The 17,578-nt window shown below is 50.4% G+C and overlaps 1 protein-coding gene across 3 annotated transcripts in view; it reads right to left on the bottom strand.

Moving 5' to 3' along the window:
* Window positions 1–459: 459 nt before the first annotated feature.
* Window positions 460–17,578, bottom strand: part of spega (striated muscle enriched protein kinase a) — a 42,200-nt gene continuing 25,081 nt past the window's right edge. For 2 of the 3 annotated variants that reach the window (XM_056430835.1, XM_056430836.1), the window contains exons 15-42: window positions 17,364–17,553; window positions 17,011–17,240; window positions 16,804–16,923; window positions 16,603–16,707; window positions 16,298–16,504; window positions 16,073–16,196; window positions 15,508–15,680; window positions 14,811–14,923; window positions 14,580–14,748; window positions 14,183–14,282; window positions 13,455–13,655; window positions 12,581–12,638; window positions 12,428–12,505; window positions 12,175–12,347; window positions 12,039–12,065; window positions 11,793–11,945; window positions 11,653–11,695; window positions 9,999–10,064; window positions 7,073–9,704; window positions 6,831–6,998; window positions 5,835–5,957; window positions 4,754–4,930; window positions 4,084–4,669; window positions 3,362–3,601; window positions 2,809–3,032; window positions 2,646–2,721; window positions 1,735–1,884; window positions 460–1,617 (exon numbers count right to left, since the gene is read on the bottom strand). In XM_056430835.1, coding sequence (XP_056286810.1) covers window positions 1,404–1,617; window positions 1,735–1,884; window positions 2,646–2,721; window positions 2,809–3,032; window positions 3,362–3,601; window positions 4,084–4,669; window positions 4,754–4,930; window positions 5,835–5,957; window positions 6,831–6,998; window positions 7,073–9,704; window positions 9,999–10,064; window positions 11,653–11,695; window positions 11,793–11,945; window positions 12,039–12,065; window positions 12,175–12,347; window positions 12,428–12,505; window positions 12,581–12,638; window positions 13,455–13,655; window positions 14,183–14,282; window positions 14,580–14,748; window positions 14,811–14,923; window positions 15,508–15,680; window positions 16,073–16,196; window positions 16,298–16,504; window positions 16,603–16,707; window positions 16,804–16,923; window positions 17,011–17,240; window positions 17,364–17,553 — 6,920 coding nt within the window. In that variant the 3' untranslated portion in view covers window positions 460–1,403. The remainder of the gene's footprint in view (window positions 1,618–1,734; window positions 1,885–2,645; window positions 2,722–2,808; window positions 3,033–3,361; window positions 3,602–4,083; window positions 4,670–4,753; window positions 4,931–5,834; window positions 5,958–6,830; window positions 6,999–7,072; window positions 9,705–9,998; window positions 10,065–11,652; window positions 11,696–11,792; window positions 11,946–12,038; window positions 12,066–12,174; window positions 12,348–12,427; window positions 12,506–12,580; window positions 12,639–13,454; window positions 13,656–14,182; window positions 14,283–14,579; window positions 14,749–14,810; window positions 14,924–15,507; window positions 15,681–16,072; window positions 16,197–16,297; window positions 16,505–16,602; window positions 16,708–16,803; window positions 16,924–17,010; window positions 17,241–17,363; window positions 17,554–17,578) is intronic. The other variant, XM_056430838.1, reaches the window with a different exon arrangement.

Genomic DNA, 17,578 nt, shown 5'->3' with positions numbered 1-17,578 from the left:
TTTATTATCTGTATCAACAGAAGGTGAATAACATCCTATATCATGGTTAACATACATAAAAATGCAATACTGCCAGAAAGCAGTGCTGCTTATAGATTTACAAACTTTAATGCTACGTAGAATCCTACATGTTAAATTGCAAAGTGTCTCATGGCTGACATCTATTTTGTGCCATATTGCACAACCTTCACTGTGCTGCCACAACATAGAAATAAAAATGTTATCGTTGCAAGCTTACCTTTTCCTTTGCACGCTCTGTCACACCTTTGTTAATATTTTGTTATTTCTAATATCTGGAAACAAGCGTGTGTGTGAACCACAACAATGAGCCAGCGTGAACAACCGCAGCGTCCTGGATCTGGTTGGTGCACTTGAATGCATCGAGGCCACTGCATGGTTTTGCACATAATACATATATAATTTGAATAATGAGCACAATTCCACAAAGCTTAAAGCAAGTAACCTTTCCCAATTGTATCAATAGTTTATTACATACCTTCTCATAAAAACATCTTCACCCCCCCCCACATATAAACACCGCAAATTGGTACATTTATAAATCTTTAAACGTCCAAATTCATACAAAAAGGGAACACTGTGATAGAGCAATACACAAGACCGTCTATTATTACAAGGACTGCGTGGATGAGGACGCATCCGCGTCGTTGTAAAGTCCAAATATTGCAGTCAAACGTTTGTCAATCAATTGTGAATTCTTACCACGTGGAGACACATTCAAGAGAAACATTGTGGTTATCGATCCGATTGAGGCACTGACTGGGTGATCGTGATCTGAGATATGAGAAAACCACAGCGGATGACTTTTCATGACAGTTTAGTTTCAACCACAGGACGACGAGTTGTACCAGAAGTTCCTAGCTCGGCCTAAATTAGTTCATTTTCACGGTGTGAATCTGAACGCCGATCACGAGCACGCTAGTTATATCTTTTTCCTTTTTTAGCTCTCGCACTCACACACACACACACACGCACAAATAAATTAACATGTAAAAAGTAAACAGTTTCCACACAAAAAAAGAAAAAAAGAATATTTTTTGGTTTTGAGTTTTAAAAGGTGTAGTTAAATGCTAAAAAATAAAATAAAATTAGCAGCTTTAAATCATGGTACATTTCACGTGAGTTGTTGACTTACACATGTAGTGACAGAAACAAGGGGGAGCCGCTGACGGTATACGTATGCATGCTCCGGGGTCCGATCGCGCAGTGGAGACCGATGTTCACACAAAAAACAATCATATGAATCAATGTGCACGTTCAGAACTCACGAGGGGACCGAGAAAGTGTGCAATCAAAGAAAACCAAAGAGCATCCAGTGTCCTCTCAAAGGATGAGCAGTTTCTGAGCAGTTCTGACCTACGTGAACAAGTCACTGCCGGCCCATCTCACTTTGGGCCGGTGCCGGGCGCCGGGGAGCTCTGGTAGGTGCGCAGCAGCACCTTGTGCTCGGTGGCGTCGTCCGTGCGGCGGCCCTGCTGCTCCACCAGGAACTCTTTGAGTCGGCCCGAGGTGAAGGTGAGAGTTTGCCTCCTCAGCTTCATCAGGTACGAGTCCTGCAGCCAGGCCTGGGTGAAGCAGTCCCGTGTGGTCGGACGGGCCCTGGGAATACACACAGGAATACACTCAGGAATACATACAGGGATACGCCATACACGTAGGAATACACGCAGGAATACACAGAACGCAGCCTGTCTATTCTTTATGCTATTCTCTCACCACGGGTAACTGCTCAACATCTTCTTGAGAACCGAGGAGGCACTCTGGGACACGTTGGGGTAGAGTTTAGTGGGGTCAAACTTGGCCGTCAGGATTTTGGATTCCACTTGCAGAGGGTCTTTATCGTCAAAGGGCAGCCGGCCACTGAGCCTGAGCAAAGGAACACAGAGTTGAGCTGGATGGATCCAAAAGGCATCGCAAATGATTCATTTAGGGGGTTAAAAACACACGTCAAGAAAACATGAATGTGGCAGCTGTCTCTAATTTGGCCTCGGCTGCTGGTGATTGGCAATTAGTCAGCAACCGAGGCCGCCCTCATAAAAGCTCCCAGTTGAGAGTGGAGCAGGAGGAGTGAGCAGAGGTGCAGGTTTTGCAGCCAGAGCCGGAAGAGGAGCTGTTGGACAGCTTGGGGCGGATGCTGGCCCGTATAGAGGAGATGCGGCGGGCGGAGGAGAACCGCCTGTTCCTCAAGGCCCTCCTGGACCCCGTTCCCCAGGACCCGTCGGAGCTGCCGACCCCAGAGGTCCAGGAGCCGCCGGAGCTGCCGACCCCCGAGGTCCAGGAGCCGTGGGAAACCGGGGTCGGTAGCTCCGACGGGTCCTGGGTCCTGGCTGATCCTTGGAGCTTTTGGGGGAAACCCACGGATAGCGGCATGAGACCTGCTACAATTAAGTATTTTATTGTTTTCAATGCAGATGAAGAAATGATTTTGGGAGCGTTCATTTTCATGCAATATGCCCACGCAAGAGTTCCCCTGAGCTCTGAAGACACATGCCACAGATACTTCATCTGAAGATGAACGTTCCTCATGTGTTAATAGAAATAGAAACCAGGTGTTATGTCTATGTATTGTCTTTTGTCTTATAATAAAAAAAATAGAAACCAGTTCCAGATAGACGTCCCATACTTACATGATAAAGGTCACAACGCCAACAGTCCAAATATCCGCAGGAGGACCAACCACCTCCCCTTTGACCATCTCGGGAGCTTTTTGAGGAGGAACATGTATAATACATATTATGGCCTGAGCGTTGTGAAAAAAAGATCTACGGGACATTACAAAAAAGCCCTCACCCATGTACTCCAGTGTTCCCGCCCCCGGGACAGAGTGTTTGAGGCTGAGGGGGTTGAAGCTCTGAGCGCTCCCAAAGTCCACGATCTTGATGGCGTTGAGGTTGGTCACCATGATGTTGTCGGGCTTGAGGTCCAGGTGGAGGACGCGCCGGTTGTGGAGGTACTCCACCCCCTGAAGGATCTGGACCAGGTAGCCCACCACGTCGTCCTCAGAGTAGCGGAACCTGGAGGTCATTAGACGGCGTGGTTAATAAATGCCGGTATGGAAAAAGAAATCAACTCTGCTGTGGAGTCTATTAATAGACTAATAATAAATATCTCTTAATTTCTGTGTTGGGATTTTAAATTTTTTATTAATATTTTCGGAATTACCCCCATCCACTATGCCTGAATACATGCACATATACTCAAACTATTTTTATACGTTAATTCAATACAAATTCTCCATTTAACTAAAGGAGGAGAAGCCTTGATTGAAATGAGTCATCTTTGGCTCGTGGGCCTGTTAGAAGTCGGGGCTCATGTGACCTCCGTGACCTCCGTGACCTCCTACCTGTCGATGAGGCTGTACAGCAGCTCTTTGCCGGTGCAGTACTCCGCCACCAGCACCAGGTAGTGCGGCGTGACGTAGGCCTCGTGCAGAGCCATGACCTTCTCATTGTGGAGGGTCTTCAGGATCTCGTACTCCTTCAGGACCTCCTGCTTGTTCGCCTGGTTGTAGGAGATGATCTTCGCCATGTAGATGTTGCCCGTCGTGTTCTCGCGGCACTCTCGGACGACTCCAAAACGCCCCCTGGAAAAAAACAAAGAAATACAAACATTTGAACCGTTCGAACAAAAGAAGAAGATGGAGAAGATCAGACGTGTGATCCAATATTTGGATTTATATGAAGGAATTCTCTTTCTTCAATAACCATATAATTATGATATATACATCATTATTGTCCAGTATTAGTTTTAGCAAGATTTGTATCATCTTTTTAATTTATTTATTTTTTTAATGGAAAAAATATTTTCTACAATTAAAGTAACATTTAAATATTGCAAGTCCCACAAAAACAAATCATACAAATGTCCTCAGTGTCAGCATGGTGGACACTCTGAAAGTGCATAAAGGCAATAAAGCAGGATTATTTAACTCAGTTTTCATAGACTGGCAACATTGAATCTGCGGATTAAAACACATTTTTTTTTAAATCAAAGAAGTTCAATAATCCATAATAATGTACTCATGATGGCCCCCACATCAGAGGATTTATACTCCTTCTGTCTCACCTGGCTTTCTCGTCCAGGAAAGTGTACGGTTTCTGTGGAACCCCCTGTTGCAGAGCAGTGGAGGGCGTAGTGCGTCCTGATGGGGGGCCTCTGCTGGGGCCACCGACCCCGTCACCAATGGGGCTCAGGCTGGAGGACTGGAGCACTTGTGGGCAAAAGGGGACGGGGGTCGGGGTCACGCGGGCTGTGGCGGTGGTGGTGGGGGCGTACGTGGGCACCGAGGCCACCGCCGGTTTAAACGGCGTCGGGGTTACAAGAGGCGGGGGCGGGGATATGGGTGGGTTCTGGGTCATAGGAGACACCACGTTCACCGGACTCTGGGGTTTGGGGAGGACAAAGGGCGGAGGTGCTTTGACTGCGGGTGAAGAGGGATGAGAGGAGCTTATTTTTGGAGCGTGCTCGGCGGGATTTGTCGCAGGGCCGGAAGACAGAGAGGGCGCAGGTGGAAGTGGAAGAGGCGGAGCTGCATCAGCCGTCCCCGGAGCCGGGCTCTGGACCGGCTTTAACGGGGACGCGGTCACCGAGGAGGGGACGACCGGAGATGGGACCGTCTTCACGACGGCCGTGGCGGGTGGAGCTCCTCCAGCTGGGAAAACAGAAGCACGGCCTTTTAAAGGACTTTTAAATGACTGCTTTCATCCACCATGTTGTGATTGGAGCATTTTAATACCTGTGGAGTCCAGGCTGACTGGAGCAGAGCCGTTGCTGTACGGGCCCTGTCCTGCCTTGTTGGTGCAGGCCACTCGGAACTTAAAAGTGCCCCCTGGTGGCAGGTCGGTGACATTGTAGTAGCAGTCCACAACTCCAGTGGCCACAGTCAGCCAGTTAGAATCAACTGCAAAAGGAATAAGTGCTCTTCATATGACGTTACTGTGATCTTTATGGATAGAGCATAGAGTTATAAACAAGGCCCCCGAATGCTGGATAGGTATTTATTTTTATATTGAAGCATGCTGGATGTGTGGAGATAAGAATTAGGAAGAGAGGAAAGACAAGTATCAGGAGAACAATGTTGAATGGGTAAAAAGTTAAAAGTTACAAAACAAACTTATTTTTGTCGCTTGGAGTGGCAAATGACATATTGTAGTTCATATAGCGACCACCAGATGGCGACCACGCACTGCACACACGCAAACAAGTTAACTCTCGGTAAAAGAGGCCTGAAGCCGAATGTAAATGAGGCAGGGACAGATTATTCTGCGAGTACCTGAATCAATGCTGCCTGGCAAAGGAAATGTTTGGGATGAGACGACGAGCCAATAAAACGGAAATCTATCGGAGCGGAAAAGGTCAGAGTCTGCTCCACCGGGTTGGTGCGACTACAAACCAGTATTTCACAACCTACTATAGATTATATTTGAGTGATGTGTTATAACCAGTGTATTTGTATATTTTATAAGCCCTCTAGCCTGATTAGCTGCACAAAGTAAATCGTAAACACACGCAGTAATCGAAAGTGACGTTCAGGAAGTTCCCTTTACGTGACAATCAGTTTACAATCTGCTCAATACTCGCCTTAAAGTCCACTAAATCGGCTTCATCCATAATTCATCCACTGTTTACATGTATATTAACATGTTTATCTTAATACTTCTTTGGTTTGAATACAATATTGCCGATTGTTAGTTTACTGTCCACTGCATAAGGATGTATTATTGTATGTACAGCCGAAGAGTTTATACATCACCCTTTAGTGAGAACAGTACAGGTGGCCCATATGTCGCTCCATGACATACCAATAACAGACCCACCTTCGGTTTTGCTTTCCAGGGTGTAGCTGCACGGAGACTTGGAGTCCGCTGGCTTCCAGAGCACCAGAGCCGTGTTGTTGTAGGTCTGGGGGACTTCGGGGGTCCCGGGCCGTTTGGGGACACCTTAAAAAAGGTTGAAAGAGGGCAATTTAGACGAGAGATACTCAGACACACGCGAGCTGCATGGTTACACCGGGCAGAAGTGATGAAATGTGTTCAGAACCCCCCCCCCCCCCCCCTCCCCTCACGATCCTAAAATGTCACATTAAGATGAAGGTAAGACCAGATGTTCATTTTCTTGAGCCCAGGAGAAAAATATGTTTTTAACTCGATCCAGACGATGGAGTGTCGTTCTGTCGTGACACCAAATCACTCGTGACACCAAGCAGTGTCGCTCTTTTGAAGTATTTCCAATGAAGCCTGTGAACCGGCTGCTGCCTGAGGTATTTTTCTCACATCACAAGATTATCAAGGGGACACAAATAACACCAGCGGGCGATATTAGAAACGCCACACGTCCGAAGCCTTCGACAAACAAAGTTCAAATGGAATCGATTGCACTCGACATCCGAGACGTGTATTTACCACTGAAACCTCAACAGTCTTATTACGGTTCTCGGGTTTCTGAGCGGCGCCTTTTCTTCACACACCATTAGACTGGAGTCTTAAATATGATCCGCTCGCAGACGGTTTTCCAAATCACCGGAAGCGTCATTTGTTTCCATTACACCATGGACGTGAGAAAAGCCACCAGAAATCCATTAAGCCAATCCACTGTAAAAGTTAATCTCCCGACATTGATAATCATTACGACTGTATCAATACCCATTACGTTCTCCCCGCAATTAAAATGTAATGATGGAAGACGCATCATGAGGATAACTGGTGTGTGTCCGCGAAAGGCAAAAGTAGCAGCGCGGACCTCGAGGAAAACTCGCGACAGTCCAACAACAACATGAAGTACACACACTTCTTTCTGGCGGAGCTGCGACTCACAAGCGATGGTCAGCGTGCAGGAGGTGGTGATGGTCGCGATGGGGTTGGTCGCCACGCATTCGTAAACCCCAGCGTCCCTCCGGCTGGACTTCACGATCGTGAGAAGCTGCCGGCCATCTGGATGAGACATCAGGTCGAGCCGCTCATCCACCTGCAGAGGTCTCCGGTCTGGGAACACGCGGCACATTTATTAGAAACGGAACAGGGGTCTAAATATCCCCGGGAGGCTTGAAGTCGCGTACCCATCGTCCACGAGATGTCCGGGTGTGGACTCCCGGCTGGAAGGCAGCTGAGGGTGACCGACTCCCCCTCCAGCAGGACGTGGTCCTTCAGCTTGATGTGGAACACGGGGGCGAAGTCCGAAGCCGAGCGGATGAACTGCCGGCTCCGTGACAACCCCTCCTCTGTGGGGGCGGCAGACGAGGGGGTCTTGTCCTTCTTGCCCCTCGTCAAACCCCACCTGTCCCACCGGGATCGCCGGTCCGTCTTCGCGGTCTTTTCGGAATGGACGCTGGAGGCGGATTCGATGGACTCCTTGGACGCCGCGGCGCCCGTCTGTTTGGCCAGCTCATTCTCGGGGATGCCCATCCCTTTGAGGCCCCGCCCCTCGGATTGGGAATGGCGATGGCGGGTGAACAGAGGCGTCATCTCGCCCTCCTCGCCCTCCTTTCTCTCCTCGGACTGAGTGCGGATCTTTGAGGTCGCTCCCGCCACTTTGTTCTCGAACTTGTGTCTCATTGCCAGAACGGGGGAGTCGGTGACCTTCTTCAAATCCCTCTGCACCAGATCCTTCCTCTCCTCGGACTGGGTCCTTATTTTGGCAGAGATTCCTGCCACTTTGGACTCAAACTTGCGCCTCATGGCAGAAACCGATGACTCGTCCTCCTTTCTTTCTTCCCTCTCATCCAGCGGCCTTTGGGCCCCTGCACTGCTCGGCTCCTTCGTATCCAGGGACCGACTGTGACCGATCGCCCACGAAACCCTCTTGTTGACAGCGGCTTTCGGCGCGTCCTGATGCTTTTCCTCTTTTGGTTTCTCATCCTTCTTTTCCACAGACGGGGACCTCTTGGACCGCAAGGAGAACCTCCCGATCCGGCCCAAGCCCGTTTCCGTCTCTTCTTCTCTCAAATCCTGAACAGACTTGGATTTCTTCTGCAGTCCTTTGGACACCATTTCAAGTGGCGCCCCCCTAGGCCCCGGCCTGTAGACCTCCTCGCCCCCCTTCCGGTTCAGCACGGGGGATTTGTCCTCCGATTTGTTCCTGGTCAGTTTTCGGAGGCCACGGGTCAGAGACGACTCCCGCTTCCTAAACCGGGCTTCAAAGACCTCCTCAGAGTCGATGTCTTTGATGTCTGTTCTCAGCACAGGGTGGCGGGACCCGGCAGCCGGATCGAGGTTTGGCGAGCTGGAAGCTGAACCAGGAGATCGATCGGCCGCCGCTACTTTGGCGAAAACCGCTGGATGCTCGGGTAACGTGAGGCTCGACCTCGAGCCACTCGATGTGGCTGCCACAGCTTCGATGACACTCGCATATGCAGAGGAGGGTTTACTATTTTGCATTTGATCTTTCATATCCTTTTCATTAATACGTAACTCTTGATCTTCTTTCTTTTCATCATCATCATCATCATCATCCTCTATTACAATTCTAGGAGTAATAACGGCGGGTGATCTCGGTTCTACTTCATCTGGCTTCTCTAACTGGGTTTTGGTCCGTTTCCCTGCCACGCCATCCCGGTTCTTCTCATTCATACTTTGCATATCATCACGTTCTTTTCCATTGTTCCGTTTCTGCTGTTGGTCCAACCTCCCCGGTGTCAGGAGGATAAAGGAAGTCTTCTTTGTCGGGGAGGCAGACGGAGACGGTGTTTGTTCCGTGATCGCGGACATCGAGGTGGCCTCCTGGAGCTTTTTCCCTTCTACGCTGCCGTTGCCCACCGATGGGATCTCTAAGGGGGCTCCGAACCTGCGGTGCAAGGGCATGGGCTCGGAATCCCCCTGCGTGAAGGAGGTGCTTTTCAGTAAAACCTTGGTCTTTGGCGTGTCCTCTCCGGGGTTCTCTGAAGACGCTGCTCTGGTGAGCGCCGATGGTCCCGCCCTCGATCTCCTCAAGTTACGATCCAGAGACGCGGTGCGCCTCTCGTCCTCCATGCCCAGTGTTTCAAACAAAGGCCCTCGCAGGCCGCTCATCTTTTTGTCCACGTTTCCTCCCCTGAGCAGCCGCTGCCTCATCAGTTCCAGCTTGAGGGCATAATCCTCCTGGCTCAGCGTCGCCACCCCGGGGCTCGGGCTGCGATTGGGTAGTTCCATGGAAACCGCCTTCTTCAGGCTCTTGTTACTCTCTTCTGAATCCTGCTTTGCGTGTTCCTCTTCTGGGTCCATGTGGAGAAGCAGAGCTGAATCCGCAGAGCTGCCTCTCCTCATCGTGGCCCTCCTGGCTTTCGTCTGACTTTCGTCCGCCTCCACGCTTGATCCTTTTTGAAGGGGAGCTTGTTTTGTCTTTTCCATCCTCTCCTCAACTGGGGTTTCCTCCTCATCCTTCGCCCCTTTACTAGCCCCTCCTCTCGTACCAGCCGTCTCCGCGTTGTCCTTTTTCCTCGTCCCATCGGCAGTGCCGCCGGGCCACGCCGCGACGTCTTCGTCCCCCGGGATCTCGTTGAGGGAGACCCTGGACCCGGAGAAGACCATGGACAGCGGCATCGGGATGAAGGGAAGCTCATCGATGTCCGCATCAGAGTCAGAGGAAGAGGAGGGTGGCGGGGAGCCTTCTTTTAAATGCCGGGCCACGGCAATGGAGACGTGCTTCGATGACTCATTCAAAAGCTCTGGGATCGACCGCATCACCATCTTGGATTTGTAGCTGATAAGGGAACGCTGAAAAAAAGAAAGAAAATAGAGGACAACGTGAGTTTACTTTTCCTGCTTTAAGGAGTCATTATTCCACCGTTTGACTGAAACAGATAGTGGTTGAAAATCTGTAATGACAGAAAGCATGACATGCTGCCAACTTCAGAGGTTTAATTTAGGCCTCTGGACTCATTCTGCTTTCGGTAATCTATTCATTTAGTGCAGGAAGATAAGGAATGTAGGACTATAATTTTATGGGAAACGGCCCTCGGTGTATCAGACATTCATTTCCACATAATAAATGAATGTTCAGTGGCTCACCTGCCATCGTCTTCGAGACAAGACTTGCTTCAGCATCGCTGTGTTGATGCTCTTGTTCGTTGACGACTGCAAGACAAAAAGGAGCAGAGTCAGCGTTAACTCAAACTCATATATCATTCATAGCTTAATTTAGACATTTTATCCTTCAAACATAGTGAAAATATATTTGTTTCTATCCAAAATTGCCTCTGTAAAAAAAACTTTGGACTCAACACAATGAAAATGTTCTAAGGGAATGGAAAAGATGCATTTGCTTATTTAAACATAGAATTCATGTAAGGAGGTTTAATGTTAGTGTGGCAGCTGTCTCTAATTTGGCCTCGGCTGCTGGTGATTGGCAATCAGTCAGCAGCCGAGGCCGCCCTCATAAAAGCTCCCAGTTGAGGGTGGAGCAGGGAGAAGTGAGCAGAGGCGCAGGTTTTGCAGTCTGCTGTGTGTGTGAATAAAATGTCGTTCAACGAAACCTCTTGGTGCCTGGCTGATCCTTGGAGCTTTTAGGGGAAACCCACGGATAGCGGCGTGAGACCTGCTACAGTGGAGCCCAACGTGGGGCCCCCTGGAATAAAGCTCCTGGAAGAGATGCAGCCAGATCCGGAAGAGGAGCTGATGGACAGCTTGGGGCGGATGCTGGCCCGTATAGAGGAGATGCGGCGGGCGGAGGAGAACCGCCGGTTCCTCAAGGCCCTCCGGGACCTGCCGGCGCTGCGGCTGAACCCCGTTCCCCAGGACCCGTCGGAGCTGCCGAACCCCGAGGTCCAGGACCCGTCGGAGCTGCCGACCCCAGAGGTCCAGGACCCGTCGGAGCTGCCGACCCCCGAGGTCCAGGACCCGTCGGAGCTGCCGAACCCCGAGGTCCAGGACCCGTCGGAGCTGCCGACCCCAGAGGTCCAGGACCCGTCGGAGCTGCCGACCCCAGAGGTCCAGGACCCGTCGGAGCTCCCGAGCCGCAGGACACGTCGGAGCTGCTGACCCCCGAGGTCCAGGACCCGTCGGAGCTGCCGACCCCCGAGCCGCAGGACCCGTCGGAGCCCCAGTACCTGTCGGAGCGGCTGAACCCCGAGGTCCAGGACCCGTCGGAGCTGCCGACCCCGGTTTCCCACGTCTCGTCGGCGCTGCCGACGACCCCTGTTCCCTGGGACCCGTCGGTGGAAGGCCGACCCCGGGCCCCGGCAGCGGCGCCAGCTACCCCGGCTCCGTCTCCATCCCGGCGGGCTTCAGGTCCCGGTGGACCCCAGAGCCCCCACGTCCTGAGCCCGGTCCCCCAGAGCCCCCTCCTCCGCCCAAACTCTCATGGGGGGGGGGAGTAGGTTAGGCCGGATGAGCCCTGGCCTAAATCGGGTGGTGGGGAGTGTGGCAGCTGTCTCTAATTTGGCCTCGGCTGCTGGTGATTGGCAATCAGTCAGCAGCCGAGGCCGCCCTCATAAAAGCTCCCAGTTGAGGGTGGAGCAGGAGGAGTGAGCAGAGGCGCAGGTTTTGCGGTCTGCTGTGTGTGTGAATAAAATGTCGTTCAACGAAACCTCTTGGTGCCTGGCTGCTCCTTGGAGCTTTTGGGGGAAACCCACGGGTAGCGGCGTGAGACCTGCTACAGTTAGTATATATTAGTTAAAATACATTTGATCCTATTCACCTGGATTTAATGTATTTTATAACTCACCTTGAACCAAGGCTGACGAAGGCACTCGATGGCACTGGGCCTCCTACAAGATGAGGAAGGAGCACGCTACTGTTAAAGGACATCCTGGTGGGTCAAAACGATGCACATTTACATACGTTTATGGTCATCAAGATACTTACAGTCGGTCCGCCACCAAAAGCTTGATGACGAATCCCTTCGCTTCTTTGCAGAGGTCGGCGAACATGCTCTCCTCGAACGCCACGTTGTAGCTACGGATGTTTAAGGCGGTCGCTCTGTCATTCTCACCAGCAAAAGGAGACACGCCAGTCAGGCTGAAATGAAACGGAAGACGGGTATCTGTGTACGTTCACATCATATTAAAAACTATAAGTCAAAAGAAAGGATCACAGGTCCCTCCAACATACCAGAGGTACGTGATGACACCAGCGGACCTGTGGGAGAGCGGGACACGTGAGTTTGTTTTCCAGAGGAAAAAAAAAAAAGCCACATAAAAGTTTTCCTTCTGTTGCAGAGCACAAGGCGTAGTAACAAGTGGCTCACCATATGTCTGTTGCCGTGGAGACGGGAGTTTGGTTAACGATCTCCGGCGCCACATACTCCGGCGTGCCGTATTTGCAGTAGTGCTCCTCGGAGGCCTCCAGCTTCACGGCGTTCCCGAAGTCGCAGATGCGGATCAGGTCGCTGGCGGGACTTGCCATCAAAATGTTTTCCGGCTAGAGGAGAGGAGGGGCATATGCTCTTAAATAAATGGGCTTCTTGTGAATACGTGCGACGGGAGAAACACGATGGATACCTTCACGTCGAGGTGGGCAATGTTTTTCTGGTGAAGGTAACGAAGACCTTCCAGGAGCTGCTGAACGCTCCAGCGGATCTGCAGAGATAAACACAGGCGGGGGAACTCAACGGGCATGTTACGTAACGGGGGCGCAGGCGGCGGAACACCGACCTCCAGCTCCTTCACTGTGGTTTTCTTGGCCATTCTTTCCAGCAGCTCCTCGTGACATCTTCACACGACAGTTGAGGATAAAACACGTTGTTTAAAAAAAAAAAAAAGGTGAGACATGCACTACCGTTCAAAAGTTTGGGGTCATCCAGACAATTTCGTGTCTTCCATGAAAACTCACTTTTACTTATCAAATTAATTGAAAATTGAATCGAAAATATAGTCAAGACATTGACAAGGTTAGAAATAATGATTAATATTTGAAGTATTAATTTTGTTCTTCAAACTTCAAGCTCAAAGGAAGGCCAGTTGTATAGCTTATATCACCAGCATAACTGTTTTCAGTTGTGCTAACATAATTGCACAAGGGTTTTCTAATCAGATATTAGTCTTCTAAGGCGATTAGCAAACACAATGTACCATTAGAACACTGGAGTGATAGTTGATGGAAATGGGCCTCTATACACCTCTGGAGATATTTCATTAGAAACCAGACACTTCCACCTAGAATAGTCATTTACCACATTAACAATGTATCGTGTGTATTTTTGATAAATGTTATCTTTCTTGAAGAAACAGTGCTTTTCTTTGAAAAAGAAAGACATTGCAAGTGCATGACATGAGAAATTAATTAGAAATGAGCAAAAGCTCCCGCGTGTTCCATCTCTTGCTAATTCCGCTCATCGGCAATGAGTCAGAGAGGAAAACGCTGCGCTTCATTCATGCCTCCAGGGGGGGGGGGGGGGACATTAGGATTAACGCTCCGCATCTTTCGTGTCCTCGAGATGCGTTTAGGAGCTTTTGTTTTTCGGCAATGAAGCGGATCACATTTAAAACGGCGCTGCGGGAAAGGTTTGGGCCTTATCCCAAAGGATACAGCTCTGTGATGAGCACCACCGCGCGCTTCTTCTCAAAGGCGTCGTGGAAGTAGAGAATCCTCTCGTTGTCCAGCTCCGACAGCAGGTCCATCTCTCCGAGGGCCGCGGCTTTCCTCCTCCCCCCCGCGGAGATGAACTTGGCGGCGAACTCGGCCTTTCCCTTTTGCTGAATCACCCTCTTCACATAGGAGAAGGCCCCCCTGCGTCGAACAGCGAGAACACAATAGTTTTGGGGTTTAATACATACTAAAGGAAGAGTTTGTGTTCTATTTGACAGTAAAAGAAGAAAATCCTGTCGAGTCCTTTCATTTCACACCAGACGAGACATGAATAAAGATACCAAAAGGAATATTCTTTCACAGTGAACAAGCTGGAGCGGCCTTGTTACATAAATATAGCTATTAGAGGGTGGAAGTTCATTCTTTACCTTTTGGAACAGTGCGTCTGATAAAATAACATCAGCTTAAATGTCAACTGAAGGTTTTCAGGAGCTATAAACGTAGAGAATACAAAATGGCTCTAAAGGGACATGAGGAGTATTCTGATGACTCCACAAGATCCATCTGAGATTGAGGAAGATTTAAACAATGAATCCCTAATAGTTTTGACCTTTTCCACCAATTAAATAATACATTATTCATTGCAAGAGGCTGCGCGGCGACAGGAGAATGGAGACAGCCTGCTCACACACACAAACACACACACACACACACACACACACACTCACCTCCCCAACTCTTTGTGGATATCATAGTAATCCGTCAAACGCCTCATCTTCCTCAAAATGGTTCCTTTGTCTTCTATTGGCTCTGTTTCTTCCTTTCGCTCTGCAGGGAGCAACACAGGCATTTGTATGTGTGTGTGTGTGTGTTTGGCTGTACATGTGTGCCAGCATAATGACAGATGGTTTCACGCGGGGATCCTCCTTCTCACATGGTGTAGATTGCATCAGTAAATGACCATATTCTAAACTAAATGGGAACGATCCAAAGCAAATGGAGGAGGAGCCTGTTGGGAAACGGGCCTTTAATTCTCTGGACAAAACCGATTGAGCGATTCATCATGAAAAAGACGCTCCGCCCTCGTATCTTCACGCCTCGTAGGATTACGATCATACCGCTGACCTGTGTGAACTGTGAGTTCCGCTTTGCAGGAGTTGGAGCCGGCCAGGTTCTTGGCAGTGCAGGTGTACACGCCGGAGTGCTCGGGCCGGGCGTTGAGGACAACCAGGGAATACTCGGGGTCGTCGTACACGAATGTGAAGTGGTTGCTCTCGGAGAGACGCACCGCGCCCTGCAACAGACCAATCGAAGGTGGTTATTACGCTGGCGGTCGTGCGTCAGACTAATTTGTACCTTTTCCCACAGGATATCTGGTTCTGGTTTCCCTTCGACCACCACCGCCAGACGGGACGTCTCCCCAATGTGCACGTCCACATCCTCCATGATGGTCTCGAACTTGGGAGGCCCTGCGGACGAATAATAAGATGAGAAAATCCATGAGAAAAATGTTCCCGTTTAAGTTACAGTGGATTCTTAACCCTTGTGTTGCCTTTGGGTCAATTTGACCCGATTCAATGTTTCACCCTCCTGTCGCCTTCGGGTCAATATGACCCGATTCAATGTTTAACCCTCCTGTTACCTTTATATTTACGAACATATTTTACCCTTGAGGTCAATATGACCCCAGCTATTAAAATCTCCAGAAAATTATTAGAATTAATATTGTTTTCCAAGTTTAAGTGTGAGGTACTTTATGTTTGTTTGTTGACTCCCGAAAGAACACCGACATTAAACATTGAATCGGGTCAAATTGACCCGAAGGCGACAGGAGGGTTAAATATTGAATCGGGTCAAAATGACCCGAAGGCAACACAAGGGTTAAAGAAGCGTTACTAAAATCATGATTCTTTACTTGGCTCACGCTGAAAAATAACAAAAAAATAGCTCAAATGAAATGACACGCAGCTCCGCTCTGTTGGCTTTAGCGGTAAGTAGTAAGTTCTTTGGAAGCTAAATGCATCGCGTGGCGTTCTGCCTCTACCACACTGACCCGCCATCGCCAGCTGAAGCGTGCAGAGGTCGCTGCCAAACTGGTTGCTGGCCGAGACCACGAGCTGACCGGCGTCCGAGCTCCTGACCCTCTGGAGCTTCAGCGTGTGTTGATCGTCGTCCGGCATGCTCATCTCATACATCCCCAGTCGGTTGACCAACACCACCCCCCTCCTGGGGAAGAGGCGTCAGAAGTTAAGTGGGCGCGTGTGCAAGGATCTTATCTAATACCCCGCGGAGAACTAAAGCCAGAGCTCCACGGAGGACATGTGCCAGAACATGAAATGTTAAATTGACCACTGCTGGTCCACCGGGTCTCGACTCCTGCGATCTTAATAGTAATCCGTAAAGGTTACAATAAGACTCTTCTTTCTGAATTCATAAACACAGTCCGTGATGAGAATAGAAATGGGATGAAACCCAGCATGAGCTCCAGCTGCTGAGACACTTCTTCATTTCTTCCGGTTCTTTAAAAAAAATCCTGCTGCATTACTGCTTGTTATTAATGTTGCACACTGCCCTTTACCTACAGACCCCGTAATGTACCCGCGGGAGAAACGACTGACCTTTTCCAGGCGACGACTGCGTGCACGTGGTTCAGCGTGATGGTGATGCTCGCGGGCTGGTTCTCAACGACATATACGATGTCAGGTTTGTCCAGAATCACCGGTGCTTTCCTTAAATAGGGTCCTACCAGGGTGTGTGGGGGAGGGGGTAATAAAAGATACCATCATATCAACTAATCCTGATCTCTTTAAGAATAAAAAAACATCGAAGCCCCGCCGCGTCACCTCTGTCCAGCAGCTGGACCAGGTCAGTCGAGGGGGACGGCTTGCTCAGGGTCTTCCCGGTGGACGTCAGGATTCTGAAGGCGTAACGGACTCCTTTGGACAGGGAGGTGGCGGAGTAACTGGTCTCGCTCAGGCTAGACGCCACGACAGACCACTGGATGGAGCCCAGAGGCTGCTGCTGGACCACGTACATCAAGGAGCCGGCATCTAAACACACACACACACACACGGCGTTTCTCTACTCAATCTGGACGTTTACGGACGTTTATTTAAACTTTCTCATGATAGAAGCCCGATGAACCTACCAAACGAAGAGTCCAGCCTCTTTGGCCGCTTCCAGCTGAGGCTTATAGTTTTCCCCGTGATGGCCTCGATCACCGGAGGACCGTCAGGGGGCTCAGGAACGATATCTGTCTCCCAAATAAATGCACAAATACATCCACGTCAAACGGGGAGATATTGCATCCCTCAGCCATGGCGTCCAACCTGAAGCCCCCCGCCTGTACCTGTGACATAAAGATGTGCGTAGCAGGCCGCTTTGCCCAGTTTATTGGAGATGACGGCCTTGTAGACGCCCCCGTGGGCATGACAGGCGCTCCGAATGGCCATGCTGTGGACATCCCTGTCTGGAGAACAGACGCACGCCCTTCTTATTTACCACCGCTCACCACCCCCCAAAGGGCCTCCGTTTGGCCGCCGGGCTCTTTGCTTACGCTGGCTCATCTTGCGTTCCTCGCTGCTCTCGATGCGCTTGCCGTTGTGGAACCAGGCGATGGTCGGGTAGGGCAGGCCCGCCACTTTGCAGTCCAGCAGCGCCTCCTTGCCGTCGACCACCTCCACGTCCGCCAGAGGCTTGACAAAGTCCGGCATGGTCCTCCTCTCCACCTCGCTCTCCAGCACTTCGGGCTCCTCGGGGATGGACGGCATCTTCTCCAACTTGGCCCTGAAGGAAGGAGCGAGAGATGGCGTTGAGGAATCGGAGCCGTGTTTGTAAAGCGCCGTCACTCCTTTTTTTTAAAGATCCCTTTCTTCCCGAAGCGTCGGGTCTCTTCGTCACGTCTCTTACGCGTGAGAGGAGACGGCCGCTCGAGGCTCCTGCATGTAGAGCTCGGCGGTGCACTCGGACTTTCCGTGAGCATTCTGAGCGACCGCGGTGTAGAAGCCCTCCGTGTCGCCGCCGACGCGGCCGATGAGCAGCGAGTGGCGACCCCCTTCTCGAAGCATGCGGACGTTATCGCTCTCCTCCACTCTCGCCTCTGAAAGCAAACGGCGGCGGTGAAA

Source organism: Pseudoliparis swirei, chromosome 14 (genome assembly GCF_029220125.1).
Source record: "Pseudoliparis swirei isolate HS2019 ecotype Mariana Trench chromosome 14, NWPU_hadal_v1, whole genome shotgun sequence".
Lineage (NCBI taxonomy): Eukaryota > Metazoa > Chordata > Actinopteri > Perciformes > Liparidae > Pseudoliparis > Pseudoliparis swirei.
Note: the sequence above shows the minus strand (reverse complement) of the source record. Positions and strands in the feature narration are given on the sequence as shown.